General features: G+C 35.4%; 1 protein-coding gene across 1 annotated transcript; it reads right to left on the reverse strand.

Moving 5' to 3' along the window:
- Positions 1-383: 383 nt before the first annotated feature.
- AFP (alpha fetoprotein) lies at positions 384-19,021 on the reverse strand. Its single transcript, XM_069457548.1, has 15 exons — positions 18,937-19,021; positions 18,106-18,157; positions 17,023-17,149; positions 14,324-14,535; positions 13,059-13,191; positions 12,145-12,242; positions 10,493-10,622; positions 8,372-8,586; positions 6,599-6,731; positions 5,963-6,060; positions 5,265-5,403; positions 3,318-3,541; positions 2,047-2,179; positions 768-822; positions 384-429 (listed from the first exon to the last, which is right to left on the reverse strand). Exons 1-14 carry the CDS (start codon positions 19,019-19,021, stop codon positions 778-780), a joined length of 1,824 nt encoding a protein of 607 aa, XP_069313649.1. The 3' UTR covers positions 384-429; positions 768-777.
- Between the last annotated feature and the right edge of the window lie 125 nt (positions 19,022-19,146).

Consider the following 19,146-nt stretch of genomic DNA (forward strand, 5'->3'; position numbering starts at 1 on the left):
AGCACAATAATTTCTGTTCTCATCACCAGATTATCTGCTATAATATCTATGAGGTCATTTAACGAACCATGTGTACTGGCAGCTTCAAAAAGTGCTTAACTTGGGAAAATGTTTTCAGTTCACCAAATGATCTAGTGTTGTAAAGCCATCCTTGGATGGCCTTAATCTCCTATAATAACCAATACTGAAAGATTTTGCAACAGAATCTTCTTCAGACAATAGTATACAACACTATTTAAAGAAATTATCTATATATTTTCATAAATAAGCAGACTAGGAAAAAGGAAACTTTTGGAAATATTTATTTCTATGACAGAAAAATCTCACGTAAAAGTCATTTGATTAATTCACAAAAAGTATTAATTCAGCTAAAATTAAAGAGAAAAGTTCACATCAGACCATAAAGACTCCTTTTGTCTTCTCTTCCCCCTGAAATATAACAAAAATATATTAAATACTAATTAAATAAATAGGTGCACAAGGTAACTAGTTCTATTACTTTATATCAGGGAAACACTAGATACACAGGGAGAGCTTCTGATGGCATTCTCCGAAGACTTTGAAATAACCTAAAAGAATTTTGCATTAGTTGAGTCACTAATTTAACATTGTGTGCATAATTTTGTTCTAGTGTTCTTTAAATAAACTTTTATTGAATTGCATTTATTTTTAAGAAAATTAATGGTACTTCTTAGGATCTATCTCATTATGGATTGATATTTGGGGAGAATCAACTTTATATTCAGCCTTGTCTGAATTTTTTTTACCTGAAGTCATTTAAACTCCCAAAGCAGCTCGAGTTTTTGAAATCAGTTTTGGACCCTGAAAATTAAGAACAAATAAAAATAATCAGAGAAAGAAGTGGATGGTTGTGCCAGTCATATCATTAACTCTCTACAATCCAGGGTAAAGTCACAAGTGTATAGATTAATCAAGTTAAAAATAAAGAAAGTCATTAGCAATTAAAAGGTATGCAGAGAAAACGCTACTACTATCTGCTAATGTTCTCTACATCTAAATGAATGTCTTCGCAAATCAGAGGACATAATCTTTCTGTGTCATATTTATCAGAAATAGCTTATATTGTGTCTATTTTATCAGTTTTATCTGATTTGGTTATCTGTGCCTGACTCCCACCTGACCCCACTAAAAATACAGACACATGCCGATGAGTGCACATGTAAGCACACCTAATTATATTAGTTATAGAAAAACTCTCCATCTCTAAATATTATCTGTCTTTGGAGTTTGCACATAACAAAACATCCAAACTTTTACATTGTGAGATAGATAAAATTGATACAAAGGCTAAATTATAGAATATCTTTTTTAAAATATAGTGATTCTATATTCAATTATGTTTAGTAATACAAACTAAATATTTACAAAATGTAACCAATTAGCTTGATTGATGATCATTTCACAATGTATACATCAAAATACCACATATACACTCTAAATATATACAATTTTTATTTGTCAATCATGCTTCCATGAAACTGGAAAAAAAATAAGTTTTGAAAATGTTAGATAGAATTCTCCAGTTTAAAAAAATGTAGCCAATTACAAATCCAGCTAAAATTATTAAGTAATTGGATTAAAATAATTCCCAGTTAATACTCTATTGATACACAAAGGCATGCTTCTAAAGGAGTTCAAAAACATTTTCAGTAAATATGTTTCCAATATCCTGTTTGCACAATTAATTTGCTATTAAATTGTTTTAATCCATTTAGCTGAATTGATAAATTTTAGGCCAGAAATTGTCCAAATCATCAATTATTTGTAATATTCACTTTATAGTTTTCTTCACTAGGAAATAAATCAAAATTACTAATTATCTTAATATTTTTTAAATTATAGTTCTTCCTAATATTTAGTGAGAAAAATGTGATTATTTTTTAAATCTCATACAATTCTTCCATTTCTAAATGAAATATAAACCTCTGACATTTTAAAGTTATAGGTTTGGAGGGTATCCTTTTTACTATTCACTACAGAAAATTCCATGCCAGGTATTTTGAGTGTGAAGTGAGCTGCACATACCTCTTCGGCAAAGCATTCCTCCTGTCCCTGGCCTTGGCAGCATTTCTCCAACAGACTTGAGAAATCTGCAATGACAGCCTCAAGTTGTTCCTCTGTGATTTGTGGCTTTTGCTTCACAAGGTTAATGAGAAACCTATGATTTAAAATAAAACAAAATACAAGAGACGTCTGTTATGCAATGGTATCTTTCTAGAGCCTTCCTAGCAGAAAATTTTCAGAGTCCTAGCAACCCTAATGCTAAACCCTCACTCCATCAACTCTCACCAGACTTACCACACACAACTTGTCTAGTATTTTCACTGGAAAGATTAGGCTGGAAATATGCCAAACATTCCACTGGTCTGGACTTGTATGGGTTATAAGTAAAATACTATCTCACAGTTCCACCATACTTATATGTAGTGAACAGCAGTCTTTTCTTACTTGTCTAGAATATCCTTTCCTGTCATCTCTTCTAAGGTGTGTGTTATTCATACGCAAAGGCCCAGATTTCCAAAACTTGCCATCCACAGTTATCACACCCTCACCTGGGCCCTGGCGACATCCATTGCCTGCACTACTCTTTCCGCAATGCTTTCGTGTTGGAATTAATGTTGACCTGGGCGATAGGGAAAGCTTGCCAGAGGAAGCAGTATTCTTATCATACCTTGAAACATGTCTCAGATGTGATAGCAGAAAAAAGGGAAGAATGAGTTTTCCAATGAAGGAAGATCATTTACAAAGCACGCATTAAAATGCATGGGTGTTTGGAGAACATAAGTTCCACTGACTCGCACTACCATCACCATTACAGAACAGCTCCCACAGTGAATTGAAATGTGCGTGTCATTTCTTAACACCCATAACTGCATAAGTAGTCAAATATTATGGTTATTCTCTTCAAAGTGTAAGTAGTGTAAAAAAAGATTCAATGATGTGTTTTTTTGTGCTTAGGATGGATGTACCCAGATTTACTGCAAAGATACACCCTAACTCCCCCAAATAGATTGCCCATTTTTTCTCAACCCAAAATGCATCACAACAGTAGTTAGAATAGATATTATTTTTACAAACAGGAAATTTTCTGCCCTTGTGAATTTTTCCAAACCTACTTCCCAAAGGGCTGTGAGGATGTTGACACAAAGGTATTTCAAAAGATATTTTAAGTGTTTTGGGTTTAAGTGTTTAAGTGTTCTATTAGTGAGTCCAAAAGTGTTGAGGGTGTAAGGTAGCAGTCTTGGTTGCTCTTTGGTATTGTCAGTCTTCTCCATGCTAGCAAATAAATGTCTTACTCTTGCTTCATTGTTTGCAGCACTACACCCTGAGCTTGGCACAGGTCCTTATGGAAGATGAACTTGTCATCAGAGAATGAAGGAGGGACGTATGTTTCATCCACCACCAAGCTGCTGAAGCATGGCCTCCTGTTGGCGTATGACGAAGTGCAACACTGGCCAACTCCAGGGTTTACAGGACTCATTTCATGTCTGATACATAATTGTCCAATAATAAGGTCAGCCTGGTTAGGAGAAAGAGAAAGAAGACAGCAAAGAGATTGGGCATTAGCTGTAAATTGGTTCAAGTTTCCAGAAAACTTGTAATAATTTCTAATGTCCAGCAATTTACAATTAATATTACAGGAAAATTTGCCATGTAGGATCATGTAATATTATATTATAAATTCCAGTGTTTATCCATCTGTTTGGGATAAGCCTCAACATTTAGTGACAGATTTTCCCTAGATAATGCTGAGGACAATCCCTTCAGCTATTTGTGTCAGCTATTTGAACCATATTGCCAGTTACATACATACTTCCAAAGGCGGAAAAATATCTCTGCCCTGACTTACAAAAACCAATATGTAGGTTACATTATTGGTTTATATCTAGTTGAGCTTTCCATTTTTACTTTGGAGATGCAGAGAATCACTTTCTGAAGGTAAGAATGGTACAAACCTAGCCCTTTTATTCATATATATGCGCATGCACATGCACACACACACACACACACACACACACAGCTAATATATAATCCTAATTGAAAAGAAATAGGACCAATGGGTGGTTGTCTTTCAGGTTTTTCTAATGTGGAATCCTCCCTCCTACCTTCCACCCTTCAGAGATATTTCTTAAGCACCTCGCAATGACTTGTAGTAAGAACTAACATATTTTGTGTGCATGCTATCTATCAGGCTAGTGCCGCGTGAGTTATGCAGATTACCTTGCTTAAAACAGCTGTCCTGTGAGGGTGGTACAGTTTTTATTCTTAAATGTCATGAAAAAGCTCAAGCTTAGTGAGATAAGTAACTTTCCCAGTGTGACAAGACTAACGGGCAAGGAAAGTGGGATGGGACTGTTGGCAGGTGGCCCCCGGAACCTGTACTCCTGAACCTTCGCCCACCCTGCATCCCTGCAGCTTCCCAGCATGTGGAATTCAATGAACAACTGAGGTGATGTTTAATCACAAGAAACTCTCCTTTCAGTCCTAAACTTTGGTGAAAAATTCCACAACATGAAGGCTAACTAGCAAATAATTCCCCATCATCAAAAAGAGGAAAAGGGATAAAACAGATATACAAATTTGTTCACAATTATGACTTTAAGGGGAAAAATAATGAAAAAAAATTCACCTGTAGTCATACGTATGACACTTGTGACATTAGGAAGTAGAGATTATTGGCATTACTAACTAGAAATCATTTTATTACTATTGAGAACATGGGACTGACCCTGTTCTGTACTCTATATCCTGTCAAAGGGAACAAATCGTCCCTAATGTCATAATAATAATATAATATTAAATAATAAATTTAAATAAAATATAAATAATAAAATTATATACAAAGGCAAAAATATAAGTATGGCTAAAATAAAATGACTATTTTAATCTATCAAAGATTAAGCTTTTTCATTTTTTAACATTATTTGGTGAGCAAAAAGAAGAAATTATGAGTTGAATAACATATTAGTCCTATTTTTTCTATACACGGAGTTTGCTCAGACATTGTTGAATAAATTGGCTGTACTTCCACCGGCCATTCTACAGGGACAGAAGCCTGGCCACGTGCCAACCACCCAGAGCTGAGTTCCCACGCCCACTCCAGCTGCAACTAACCGAACAAGCCTAATAAAGCCATCTCCACACTGGTGTTCACTATTTCCCCTGGGGGGAGTGGGGGGAAGGAGGCTATTTCAAGTAAGCAGGGAAGAAATCAGATGGTACTAAACAAAGCAGACACTCACCGCTCCCTCACCACAGGCCAGTTGTTTGTTTTCACTGAGTTGACAACAAGTGGCTCCTGCAGTTGCCATTTTTCTGGTGAAGGCCATTAGCTCAGACGAGGTGAGCTGAGGGGCTTTCTTAGTGTAAGCAACGAGAAACCTGAAAGAAGCGTTTTTTGTTGTTGTTGTTGTTGTTGTTGTTTTTTTTTACCAAGCCTTGCTGAGTCATTCATGAGCTTTTAGACTCCTTGCTCCTTCTCAGAAACTCTCTCCTGGTGTCAGAAGACATGAGGTCACCTCATTTGTTTCAACCACATGGTATGTGGACCAACTTCTGAGATGCACGTACTCTGTCACTCCCCATACTCCTATCATACCAACATGTCACAATGGGAAAGCAAACTCTGGACAAAAGGCCAACCCTCGTGCCGAACCTCAGAGTTTCACTGATGTTAACTGTGATCTTTTGGTGTTTTAATAAACTATGATGGAATGAACATCTTGACAGCAAAAATTTGCACAGTATGGGGAACCTAGAGCCAGTAAGTACCACAGATCATACTTTCTCTTCCAGGAAATTGGGTAATCAGATTTCACTGCCTTCCAATCTGAAATAGGAACTAGAATTAGAGTAGCCATAGGTTCACTAATTTGAATTTATATTTCCCCTGTCTGTTAACCATTTTAAATCATTAGAAATACTGTTTAGGAAAACATACGCATTTTGCAAGTAATATTCTCCTAATTTCTGGAAGAGGCCACAGCTTCGCTTTGCCAATGCTTGGCTCTCCTGGATGTATTTCTGTAATTCTTCTTCCTGAAAATACAAGCATTATTACATATAATTTTTTATCTTCCTGGACACATACTTTGTATATAAAAATTGATCAATATTTTATTCTATTATAAAATCAAGAGTAGAAAAAACAATCTTAGAGGTTTTTTTAAATATTAAAGATGGTGAAGTGTGAATTTTGAGAAGTAAAACAAATGGATTTTGGAGAGATTAAGTTTAAAACTTTATGAATCACAAAATTATTTAATGGCAGAACTCAATCTTTGAATAAATGGTTACAGTTCTTCCTGTACAAAATTCTTGCCTTTCTGAAGCCATCCAAAAATGAATACTACCTTTATTTCTGCATCAGAGAACTTTTGGTTAACATTTTTATTTCTAAAGTAAGCCACTAGTTGCTGACTGCTAGTTAATTACTACTTAATATCTAGATAACTAGTTACTATACATAACTAGCTAACTACTAATTAACAACTAGAAGCTTTCAAACAAACAGCATTTTTAATGGATGATATCAATCCAGTTTTTTAGAGTCCCTTAAAGTTCTAGAGCAACTTACTCCTTTATCCTGACATTCAAGAGGATTTTCAGACTGGAAACACTTTTCCAATAACTCCTGGTATCCTTTAGCAACTCTTAGAATTACTGAGACAGCAAGGTCAGGATGTCTTCTTGAATATTCATGAACAAAACTGAAATATGTGGGAAAAAATATCATAAGTTATTGGAACTAAGAGACAACATGAAGCCACCACTTCCCTAATTATTCCTGAACAATATAGCATATAGAAGTTAAAATTCAAGTACATAAACCTGGAAATCAAATATGATTTGAGCTATAAGAATGGCAAACCTGTTTATACAAACTATAATCCCTCAAATTGTCCTGTAAAATGGTTTTTTGTTTTCTCTTGCCCCTTTCACTTTGGTTTATCAATTATGGACTTTACATTCATTCATTCAACAAATATTTTTCCAGTGCCTACTCTATGCTATCTTTGCTTTAAGCAGGAAGCGGTCAATGATATGTAGGATAAAATGCCTGCCCTCTCAAAAGCATACATTATGGGGGTGGAAACAAATAAACAAAGAATAAGTCATCTCATTTCAGGTAGTGATAAATCAATAAAGATAAATAAAGGAAGATAGAAGAGAGGTGACACTTGAGGTAGAGGGGTCACTAATTTAGCGTGTGGTCAAGAAAATCTCTCTGGGCAGCTGCTAGAGGAACAGAGATCAGCTGAGTGAAGGAAACCATGCAAGTGTCTAGGGGAAGATCATTCTTGGCTGAGAAAATTTCTACTGCAAAGAAACTTTGCAATTGAAGAACTGCTTCTATTAAACAAGCAATTAGCTTTAGCTGTATATGAATGTGTAAAGTTAAAGATAATTCTTGAATTTGCTAATTGTATCCCCAAGTTATAGAATTAGTTCTACTACCAATAAATTGTCAATATGTGTCCTTTAAATCTGTACTTTGTTCTAGTTTACATAATTTTATTTAGCAGTGCAAACAGTATGTGAAAGTCTAATTTTATGCAACAATAGGGTAATATTATCAGGGAATATTAAAAAAAGAATTGGGCCATTATTTTCATTACTGCATTAGAATAAGACTCTTAAATTTAGAAAGACCTTTGGAGATCATTAAGTATAATGTTCTAAGATCTGCACAAATCACTCCTCTAATTGTGTTCATAAATACACACTGTACAATAAAGGAAAATGTATTAATTTGATTGTTGCTTCTCTTAAAGGCAAATAGAATGAGAACATGGCCTATCGATTATATCACAACAAACTACTGTAAATGTCTATAAACATGTTTTTATTTTCTTAACAAATACAAAACATATTTAATTAATAGTAAATAAGCTATTCCAATAAAGACCTTCTATTTAGCATTATCTATTGAGTTATATCTTGGGGGAAAGTTTTTTAAGCATACATTGCAAAAGAGCACATTCTTAATCACGAATTCTTCTTATTACCAAAATATTTACATCCTGTTTGAAAGTTTAATTGTGGCCTTCATATGAGTAATCCATACAGGATAATAACTCTTCTTATTCTGATAAATTGATATAAAATAAAATACAACTCCATAAACAAGCTAGTTAATAACAGCAATGGTGAAAGCTTCATCATTCTAAAATAAAGCCCATTCCCTAGTAATCTGCTTAAATCTATTTTGGCTCAGAACATTCTAGCCAAACATTTCTCACATATTGAACTCAAAAACCATAGCCATCATTCTCCATTTCAACTATGCAAAGCTATCAGCCACATAATAATCTTTACTTGTATGAACATGCATTTCAGAGTGTGTTACCTCGCCAAGAAGATATTTTTTTCTCCTGAAGAAAATTGATTGAAATCTCTATCTCCTAAAAATCTGTTTAGATTTGGAGATAGACCTTCAGGTTTGTCATCATTTTCTGCATGAATTATACAGTGACCAAGTTCAAGTGTGGGCAATTTACAGCATTCTGCTATTTTGCTTGACATAGTATCTTTTTGAGAACATATGTAGGACATAATTTTTTCCTGTAATGAGAAAAATAAGATATAAGTTGTAAAGGTTTATTCTTTAATGTAGGGCCTCAGGGCCAGTTGTAGAATAGGAAAGACTGAAGGAAGGGAGGAAGGAAGAAAGGAAGGAGAGGGGAGGAAGGAAAGAAGGAAAAAAGAGAAAAGAGGAAGGGGGAAGGGAGAAACAGAGAGAGGGCGGGAAGGAGGAAGGAAAGAAGGAAGGAATAAAGAAGAAAGAAGACATTTTGTCTCCCATTTTAGTGCTTTCTCCCCATTTTTGCTTTTCCTCACTTCTTTCCACTTACCCGTTTGTTCAATAATTCTTTCCATATTTGTCAGGTAAACCCTGTTTTATTTTAATAGGAAGCCTTTAACAACAAGAGGGAAATGTACTCCTCAAATTAAATGCCATGCATGTTGCTATGTATCTTTCTATTAGCATTCAAATTTGTCGCTAGACAACATTTGAAGCTGATATAGTAATACGGAGAGCTAGCTTTCTCTTTGAGAAATTACATGAGAATGATAATCATCTTTATCGTAACACACTGCAGTGACCCACTCTGACCTCCAGAGGGCAGTGTATGGGCAATACAATGGCAGTGCACCTGAGTGGCCAGAAGGAGGCAGAGCTTAGATACTGGCCATGGGACTGAAAAGTCTGTACATTCCCAGCAGGGACAATTAGAACCCATTATTCAGCTATTAAAATCCACCTTACATATCATACTAAAATTAATTTTTCCATTGGAAAGGAAAAGGGTGGTGATGAGCTCCAAAAATTGAAAAACTAATTTGTAAAAAATGACTATGAAAATCAGTACAATTATCAATTAAAGACTGAGAAAACCAATCTCAGAGAAAAACAAAATAGTTCTTGTTGATGTCCTTAATAGACAGGTAAATACTTCTAGAAGGGAATACAAGTGAAGGGGAAGAGTCCGTCCGCGGACAGCCTCCGCCCGGCTGGTCTTCTCCAGCCCCTCGGGGACGTCACTCTCAGGACCCCCCCCTCCCCCCGCAGCCTGGTTTCTTGCTGACTTCCAAGACCAGCTCAGCCAGACTGCCAGGAGAGTGGGCTGCCATAAGCCTTCTGTCTCCACTTTCAGCCTCTGGAAACCATATTCCAGTCCTGGTTTTCAAACCATTTGAGTATCTAAGAGCAATGATTTTAAGCCCCCTTGGATTTTAATCTCCTTGTTGTGTCACAGGGGACCACAGAGAGAATAATTTGGAAATAAATAAGCCTCTCTTACAGTATCTACGAAGTCTAGGTTGGCCAAAAGTAGACCCATGCCATGCTGCTTAGATCACCACTAACTACAGCAGACTTGCAGGATTTGTTGCCGGGTATTTCTGTTTTCATTTTTTAATTCTCCTAGAGCCCTTTATTCACACCTCTCTTTGGCGCCGCTAGCTTTTTACCTTGTGGAACGGTTTCCGTTATTTTGTTATATTAATTCATTCAATGAACTATAACAGAGCGCCTTCCCTGCGCCAGGCATCGTCCTACGGAGATAACACTAAACAAAAGACAGTTTCTGATCCCAAGGAGGTTGCTGTCTTCTCTCTTTCATCAGACCATATAAATTCTTTGAGCTCAGCTTGTGCCTTCGTAACAAGTGTCACTTACAGTGGCCAGTGGATAGAAAGTAATCAACACGTATTTGTCAAATGAATGAAAAAATAAGTACATTAAAATTAAAGACTCTGCCCCCAAGACCTTGTGTGGAGGCCTCCTGAGACGTTCCCATCTCCTTTAGAAGGAAGAAATGGATGGGCCCTGGTCTCACCCAAGGGAGCACCGCTAAAGTGAAAGCCAGCACTTAAGTCAGACAGCTTTCCACCCTTTAGAATGAGACAAAAAGAAAGAAAAAGGAGTGGAAATATATCTATTTTTTTAGAAAGCAAAACTCTTCACCCCATCCTGCAGACACTCCAGCACGTCTCCTCTGCAACACTGCTCGTGGACGTGGGCCACATCCAGGACCAGTTTCTGGATTTCAGTAAAATTAACTTTGGTAAACTTCTGGCTCAGTTTAGTAACAGTTCTAAGGGGAAAAAAAAAAACCAAGAAATTTTAGAAATCGCTCTTGGTCACCTGTCAAAAGAATTTATAGAGTATTAGGACAGTTGAAGCTTCGAAGAGAAAGAACTTAAGTGTTCTTATTGTTTAAAAAGAAAAGAAAAAGTGTTTTAAGTCTTGTTGATTCCAGCCCTGTCTTTCAAGGTGGTAGCTCTGTAACCTGTGACCTGGCCCCATAAGTGGTATAGAAGTAATTGCCTTTTCCTAAAACCTTTCTTGAGAATTGAGCTAAATTCTATCTTTTGCTATTCATCCCTGATGCTGAGCATTTAAGATCATTGTAGTGAGTGGACAGAAAAATTAAAAAGGATAAACAATTTGAAAATGGAAGATTTCATGAGAATTATAGTCATTTTTCACTAGGGAAAAAAAATACTTCTGCACAATTGCATATGTGCAAATGAATGAAACAAGAATAGAAAGTGGAGCAGAACGTTCCAGGCATGCCACCACGCCAAGACAATAGTGCAGCCAAAAGGAAAGTAAGAAATAAAAATTCTGGTTTCTTCTGTATATTTCATTAAATTTTAAGAGATATCTGTATGAAACCAATGCTCCCGAGAGCAAATGATGGTGTTGCTGCTACTGATGACCTGGATTTCCTTTATAAATTTAGAGCATTTAGCTTTAATCACTTATAGATAGCAAATGATAAAGTCATTATAATTCTATCTTAATTTCTTTTTTTTTACGAAGATGATTTAAATAAAGTAGTTCACAAATTGAGCTGAAGGGTAGTTAAGACATAAATCTGACCTCTTCTAGAAAGAAATTTCAGTCACTCTCTGGAACTAATTCCATGACTAAAAACTTTAATCTAGGTCTCTACTCTGTACACTATGTTTTAATGCGTCATTTAACAAACAAATAAACTCTAAATGCATATACTTACTACTTTTCAATTAGCACCTTAGATAGTCTCCTATACTACAAATGTTTCATTATAAAATAGTCGAAGAATACTTTAAACCAGTTATTTAATTTAAAACTTTCTTTTCTCCTGACACTAGATTCTAATATTGTTGCCTCGAGGGAATATTTTCATAGGAAGCAATAATTGATATAATGGGCTTTATAGCAAATTAGGAAGCACAAATAATATACAGAATTTCTTGTTAAGGCAAAAGTTTTAATAGATGCTCAGGGAAGGCTGGCCTTCTTGGTAGAGGAGCTAGAAAAATATGGTCTAATGATGAGGTATAATTTGATTGCAGGCCAGAACATAAGTGTCTTAAAGAATAGGCAAATAATATAAATCTTAAAAGTTGTCTTTAAGTATTATTACAGCCAGGCTTTACTGAGTGTTAAACAGAAGACTGATCTGTTGGCTTCCTTTCCATCCTAAGTGTTAATGATTCTAATCCCATTAACCCTCATCAAAGGATATTTCATTCTCTACAACAGCAGCAACGAGGAAAATGAACCCAAATTGCAAAATGGTAGTTCGGTAGATCACACCCTGTTCCCTAGGTAGAGCTTAACCTTACATGGCTTGGAAGGTTCGGGGTCCAAAATTCTTCATTACTGCACAGGTATGTTGATTTAACAAGCTGCTTTCTCTTAATTCTTTTGTAATTGACGCTGCCTAGATGTAGAAGAAACATGGTGTCTGAAAGCATGTATTTTTTTGACATGTTCTTAACAATTAGAAAAACAACTGGTACAGGTAAAATATGAGATATTAAAGTATTTTTTACTAAAATGTATAAATGCCACACATTTTGCAGAACAGTATTTACTCATTTATTTTTTTAGGTTACTCTATATGCATCTATGGCAGACAGTTTATTAAAAGTACCTTGAAACAAAAACATTATAAGTTTCCCATTGGGAATCATGAATGAACTATACTTTTAAAAAGCTTTAAGACTAATTGAAGCCTGCTAATTTCTTAAATGTCTGTTTAGTTACAAAAAATAAGATTGTGACATTGAGAATAGTCATAATTTTTAGGAAATTTTTGTGTTAGAACTTCTAGTGTCAAGTAGTTAATTGTGGTTATTACTCTAGTTCTCACTTTTCTAAACTTAAGTGTCCTTATTTGTTAAATGCCAATAATGCACCTCCCATTTGTTCTAAGGATGAAACAAATAATGAATATAAAGCATTTATCATAATTCTCTTTCATTCACATTATCATCTCTCCTTCTGTCTTTCCTTCTCCAGCCCAGCAAACTCACTTCCTTAATAATAAAATAACTGTTGGCCGAATAAACAAACCGATTAAAAAAACCCAGCAAATCCAATTGCGTTTTTTGTACAAAGAATAGTAAACTGCTGCAATATGCTCTATTCTGAAAATGATGCTCTCCACAGAAAACGTATTTGCGTTTCTAACTCTGGTTTTGTTGAGTCACCGCAGGCTACAGTGTTGACTCGGATATCCACGCGAATAGAATACCTTTGTTTGGAAGCATTCGACGGCATTTTCAGCTTTGCAGCAGAGTGGGATGATTTTGTCATAGCGAGCAGCGGAAGAAAGCACTGTAGGTGCGTACAGGAAGGGGTGCCTCCTTGCGATCTCATAGATGTATCTGCGACGTGAAATTGCACGAGATTTACAAACACATAACAGCAGAACTACTACTGCTTGGAGCTAAACCCTGGGATTTGAATAAAGATTCAGAGGACAACAAAGAAAAAAAGCATTTGGCTTTTTCTTTACTGTGCTCCTAAGAGGAAAATGGTCATATTTTTTCCACGTGCTGTCAAAAATGTTCCTCACTCAAGATCCTTAGGAAAAAATTATCTGACAGATAATACCAGATTCTATTATGAGAACCAAATAGGCAGACATGCTGACTGTGAGTCTTATTAAAGTGTCCTGTTCAATAAGCCTACTCATGTGTTTCAGAGATCAGCAAAGCCAGATTTCTGGTAAGTAAAGCAGAAAGGTGGACTCTTGTTTTCCTTGTCAGTGCAGAATGGAGTTAACCACCTGGGCAGTCACCATAGCAGAGATGTTATCAAGGTAGCTTTCTATTTCTCTGGTTTAGTCAGTAACATGGAAGACGGAGGTAATGAAGCAGGAAGAGTTCAATACAGCCTTCCCCATCAGAGAACCTGTGTTCAAACGTACTAGCAGTGCGCTCTCAGCCAGTTGTCTAAGTTTTAATGTCCTTAGCAACTAAATGGGAATAAGAAGAATGAAGAGGAAGTGGACAAGGAGACTTCAAAGGCTGTTTGTGAGCGTTAGCCAAGCAGACATGTTCCTACAACATTGTAAGTGCTCAGTAAAACTTTGCCATGTTTACAAATCTTAACGATGCCTAGATCTCTAACAGTTTTTATTTCTAGGCAATTTGGTGAACACAAAACACCAATATATGGCTCTGGAAAGAATCATTTTGTACAATATTAAAATATTCTTGGACAAGGTAAAATTGAGAGATTAGAAGGGAAAAACAAGGTGTATCTCAAAAGACTAAAGGAACCTCTGGTGGGTCTACTGTGTGGTCTGTACTGCATCTAGCATGCTGCGGAAAGAAAGTTACACTTAAAGTTGCTCTCTTAATTACCTAGCGTGGGACCTCAGCAGATACAACGACAAACATCATTTCTACTTCTCCATCCTGGGAGTGCATTTGTAAATTGCAGAAGCACTAAATTCTGCTTGGTACTGCTCTCTTTCTGGGGCTTTCATCTACTTTGAAACTGGATCCTTACCTGTTCATGAATGCCTCCCTGTCTTCTTCATATGCTTTACAACTCGTGACAGGTTCTGGAACTTGGAAGGCTGGAATGGATGCTGGAGCGGCCTTCTTGTGTGCAAGTAAACACTTAAGTCTTTCATCTTCGCTTTGGCTGCAGCAGTCTGAAAGTCCATACTTTTCAGGAATTTCTTTCTCATGACAAATTTCTTCCAGAAAGACAGCCATCTGTAAGAAAAACTTTATTTTTAATGAAAGACAACTAACTTTACTTAAAAAGTCTATAAAACACATTAAAAGTTTTCTAATATCCAAAGTCAAAACTATCGATTAAGAAAATTCCATTCAATAAAAAAGACATCTGCACTTGAATGTGGATAGCAGCACAATTCACAATTGCAAAGATGTGGAAGCAGCCCAAGTGCCCATCGATACATGAGTGGATTAATAAAATGTGGTATATGTACACTGTGGAGTTATATTCGGCTACAAAAAACAATGGTGATCTAGCACCTCTAGTATTATCCTGGGTAGAGCTGGAACCCATTCTACTAAGTGAAGTATCCCAAGAATGGAAAAACAAGCACCACATGTACTCGCCATCAAATTGGTTTTAACTGATCAACACTTAAGTGCACATATAGTAATAACATTCACCTGGTGTCGAGCAGGTGGGAGGGGAGGGGGGGGATGGGTATATTCACACCTAATGGGTGTGGTGCACACCGTCTGGGGGATGGACAGGCTTGAAAGAAACTCTGACTCGGGTGGGGCAAGGGCAATATACGTAACCTAAACATTTGTACTCCCATAATATGCTGACATAAAAAAGAAAAATTCCCATACAAATTCCAATGTATTTAGTTTCAGCCTGATGAGATAGATTCCTTTGCTGCCATACAGGAAATGAAATTTTATTCTCCAACCTTGAGTAATACACATGACTATGAGACAAAATTATTTTATTTTTGAAGAAAAAAAATCCATACCGTATTTTCTCTCTCCCCTTCAATTTTGAATTATTTTATTTTTCCCTTTTATATTATCAAAATTTGGCCTAGGGTATCTAAGATTCCCTTTTTCATTTAAACTATGTTTCAGACATAGATACTCATTTTGTTTGACATTATTATGACAAAACAATGATCTAAAATTAGATATTGTTTTCAGTTAAAAATAAAAATGATTTTGAAATGTAAAATGATTGGATTTTGAACTGGAAAAATGATTTTTAAAAGAAACACTTCTCATTGGTGTTTATTACAGATTTAGCTAAAGTGTTTTAAAATGCACATGTTTCCTTCTTTGGTGACTTAATTTAACCGAAATAAGATAACACCAATATTCTAAAGAAAGCCTCTGAGAAATATGTATGTTTCATTCATCTCAGGAAACATTTATTTAGCTTTTACAATGGCTACAGTAATATTTAGAGAATCCTGGAAAGCTTACATAAGACCTCCAATTCCCAACCCACGTTAAAAAATGCCTTAAAGTTTACAATGATAAATTGGCAATCTGTAACATTACCTTTAACCTCTAATTGGATGTAAAGTTGTAACAGGAAATGTATTTTGCATTTTTATACACATTTTTATAAGATTGTCAGGACAAGCCAAAAGTAGAGATGCAAAAGAGGGATTTTTACCAAACCATGAATTTCAGAGTTGGAAAATACTTTATCTTTAAAAAAGCATCTCCTCTGTAATATTCCAGGCATATTGTCTTTTGGCCACTTCGTCAACCCCTCCATGACAGAGGATTCTCTGGGCATGTTGTTTCATAACTGGATAACTCTAGCCAGTATAGAGTTTTTTTCTATATTTACATAAAATAAATAATAATCATTACTATTTATTGGGCTCCAACATTGGGACATCCTTATATTAAAAAAAAGTATTCAATGCTTATCTAAAATTCAGATTGAACTAGGTAGCATGTTTTGTTGTTGTTTGTTTGCTAAATCTGGCTACGCACTTCACATCCACTATTGCATAGAGTACACTGTAATGAAGCTCTAAGGATGCTAATTCTGGAGCCAGGTGGCCTAGTTTAAATCCTGGTTCTGCCATTTGGTGAGGCCCTTAAGAAAGTTACTTAACCTCTCTGTGCCTCAGCTGCCTCAACTAGAAGATGAGCCTCTATTTTCTAGTATTATTGTAAAGATTTAATAAATTGATATTTGTAAACAAAGCTTATATTCTGCTGATAAGCCCCAGCCAGGGTCTCTTGACTCACTGGATAACCATTCTGATTCCTGTGTTATCCTCTATGTCATAAAATATTTTGATTATCAATGTGTGTGTAATGTTCTCTAGAATAATGTCAGTCATATTTTATGTGCTTAATAAAAATTACTATTAGTAGTACTATTATATCGATCTCCAGCACAACTCTAAAATGGAAGCTATTATCATCCCTTATTTTATAGATAATAAAGCTAAAGCTCAAAGAAATTAGGTAATATGCCCATGGTCACCCACATAATCTTATTTCAGAACCTTAGCTCTTAGTCACCATGCTTATATTGTCTCTTTATAGCCACCCATTGTTCTCTTCTGCCCTGTTCAGCAATTCAGAATTAATCTAATTTATCTTTCATACAACAGCTCTTCAAATACTTAAATGCATTTCTCATGCCATCCCTGTATCTTCTCGTCTGCATGCTAAATTTTGATCAAATATCACATTGCTTTTTTTTAATCATTCACTCACCTGGTTTTCAAAACACCCTTCAGACTGCTCAGTGGGTTTCTCAATGGCAGTCAATACATCTTTCACCATCATGCTTACTTCCTTGTAAGTGGCTTCTTGAACAAACTGGGCAAAAAATATGGTAGCTCTGAAATAAAAATACATGTGAATGCTTAAGGAACAGAAATAGCAAGCTTATTTTTCTCAAGTATAGTTTTTGGGTTTTGTTTTGTGTTCTGTTTATGGTATGACCTGTTTAGAAAGGGTGACCTTTACTAAAAAAATTATATGAAATTTAGCCATTCAGGAAGAAATTTCAGTCTTTTTATTGTTTTCATCCCCCATAAATATACATATAGATGTTAAAAGTCAAAATAAGTTGATTTCCCATAAAAGTGGTTCTTCTTTTTGTGGTCACCCATCAACTGCTATGCACCCATAATTGAGGATGTCTATATTCTCTACAGCTTCTTTTAAATTTCAATAAAAAATTAATCATTAGACCTCTGACTATGTCTACTCCCAGTATGATCAAGGTCTGATCCAAGACTACAATACTCGTGGATTAATTCAAAGCAATGCTTGTTCTGGTTTCTGTGTGGAAGCAGTAGCAGCAACACACCACTTTAAACTCCTTATTAGAAATTTCAGAAATGTGGAATGGAAAGACAGTATTCAAGAGAACAGCATGCTCTCCACAAATAACAGAAAATAGAGTATTTCCCTTTTTATGATTTGCTACTAAGATTTAAATAGCATGCAGAATAGACAACATTGTAATATCATCCTATTGATACCGGTGAGAAAAATTCCTGAATTCATACATCCTGTCACTGATAAGACACTAATCTTCAGTTTCTAAAATCTGATTTGGTTTGTCCCACGGAATTTCAAGGAATCTAGAGGTTAATACCTAAGGCCTTGGCCAACAGTTCAACCTCTTCATTACCAATTTAATATTCAGCATCAACAACTTTTCTTGAAATTGTTCAATTTGCTTTCGTACTTTTAAAAACTAATAGAGCTACCGCATTTCATTTAGTTCCCTACTACAGTCGTCATTGCTTTGTGCATTTAAAGTGCACGTATACAAGCAAAACTTACAAGTCAGCTAAGTTCACATCTGCAGCACATTGGGAAGAATTCAGTATGGAAGCTGGAAGGCAAAATAAACTTCATGAAAAAGGATGTTTTCAACTGCAACCAGGAAAGTAATCAATGTTACAAATAAATATTTTTATACAATTTTAGAGCTAAGAAGACATTATGGATCACCTATCTAAACATCTTAATGTCATACTTAAGAAAACTAGGAAACTAAGGAATGATGTTAACAGGCATAATTTATAATAGACCTGGCACTAAAATCCAGATTTTGTCTTCCAGTGGTTGGTTTTTTCTCCTGTAATGTGATGCTGTAACTGGCCTGAAAATAAAATGGTTAAAAATATATTTCAATCATCCTTTTGAACATGACTATAGTACAATTTGCCATTCATATCTCAATCACAGTGCTGCTCCCTCAGACAGTCAAATAATGACCCGTTTCTCTGAATTAAGAATAAAGACATTACTTATTTTACCAATCTGCAGGCATTTTATACATGAAGGAGCCAGAGTTATGGCCTGGTGTGTGTGTGTGTAATTTTTTTCAAAGATAATATGCATCAAATAGTGTACAAAAAAATCAGTTCAACATGGAACACACCAATCATCCAGTGATCACGTTAAGCACTGCTATGATTTTGTTAATTTCTTGTAAAGTTACAAGTTTATCTTCTATCTAAATATATCCACATGTTAAATATTTTTCTTTCTGTGTCAAACAGTAAATATGACAAATAAATCAACACAAATGGATGCATGCAAATTTAAGAATTTTAAGAATTTTCATATAGAGAGAAAAGACAAAAAGAAAAACACAAAATATCTCACCTATTCCATATGCATTTCTATGCAGTGTTCTGGATTCAGTAAAACTTAGTAGGGAAATTACAAAAAATGATTCCACCCACTTCATGGTTGCTAGTTATTTCGTTGTTAGCACTGGTGGGAGAAGAATATTGAAAATGGTGCTGAAATTCTTTTATACTCTTTTCAGGCAATGCCTGTTAACTAGTAACCGTTTGCTGGTATATCTGTTAC

Source organism: Eulemur rufifrons, chromosome 24 (genome assembly GCF_041146395.1).
Source record: "Eulemur rufifrons isolate Redbay chromosome 24, OSU_ERuf_1, whole genome shotgun sequence".
NCBI classification, from domain to species: domain Eukaryota; kingdom Metazoa; phylum Chordata; class Mammalia; order Primates; family Lemuridae; genus Eulemur; species Eulemur rufifrons.

What these genes read in the sequence shown, in the direction of transcription:
- AFP (XM_069457548.1), bottom strand. Translation starts at nt 19,021, where the DNA reads ATGAAGTGGGTGGAATCATTTTTTGTAATTTCCCTACTAAGTTTTACT. An exon ending in TGGAGTGTCTGCAGGATGGG is followed by an intron (nt 8,587 to 10,492) that starts GTGAAGAGTTTT and finishes TTCTCATTACAG; the next exon opens with GAAAAAATTATGTCCTACAT. An exon ending in TGGCCTGTGGTGAGGGAGCG is followed by an intron (nt 3,542 to 5,264) that starts GTGAGTGTCTGC and finishes TCTCCTAACCAG; the next exon opens with GCTGACCTTATTATTGGACA.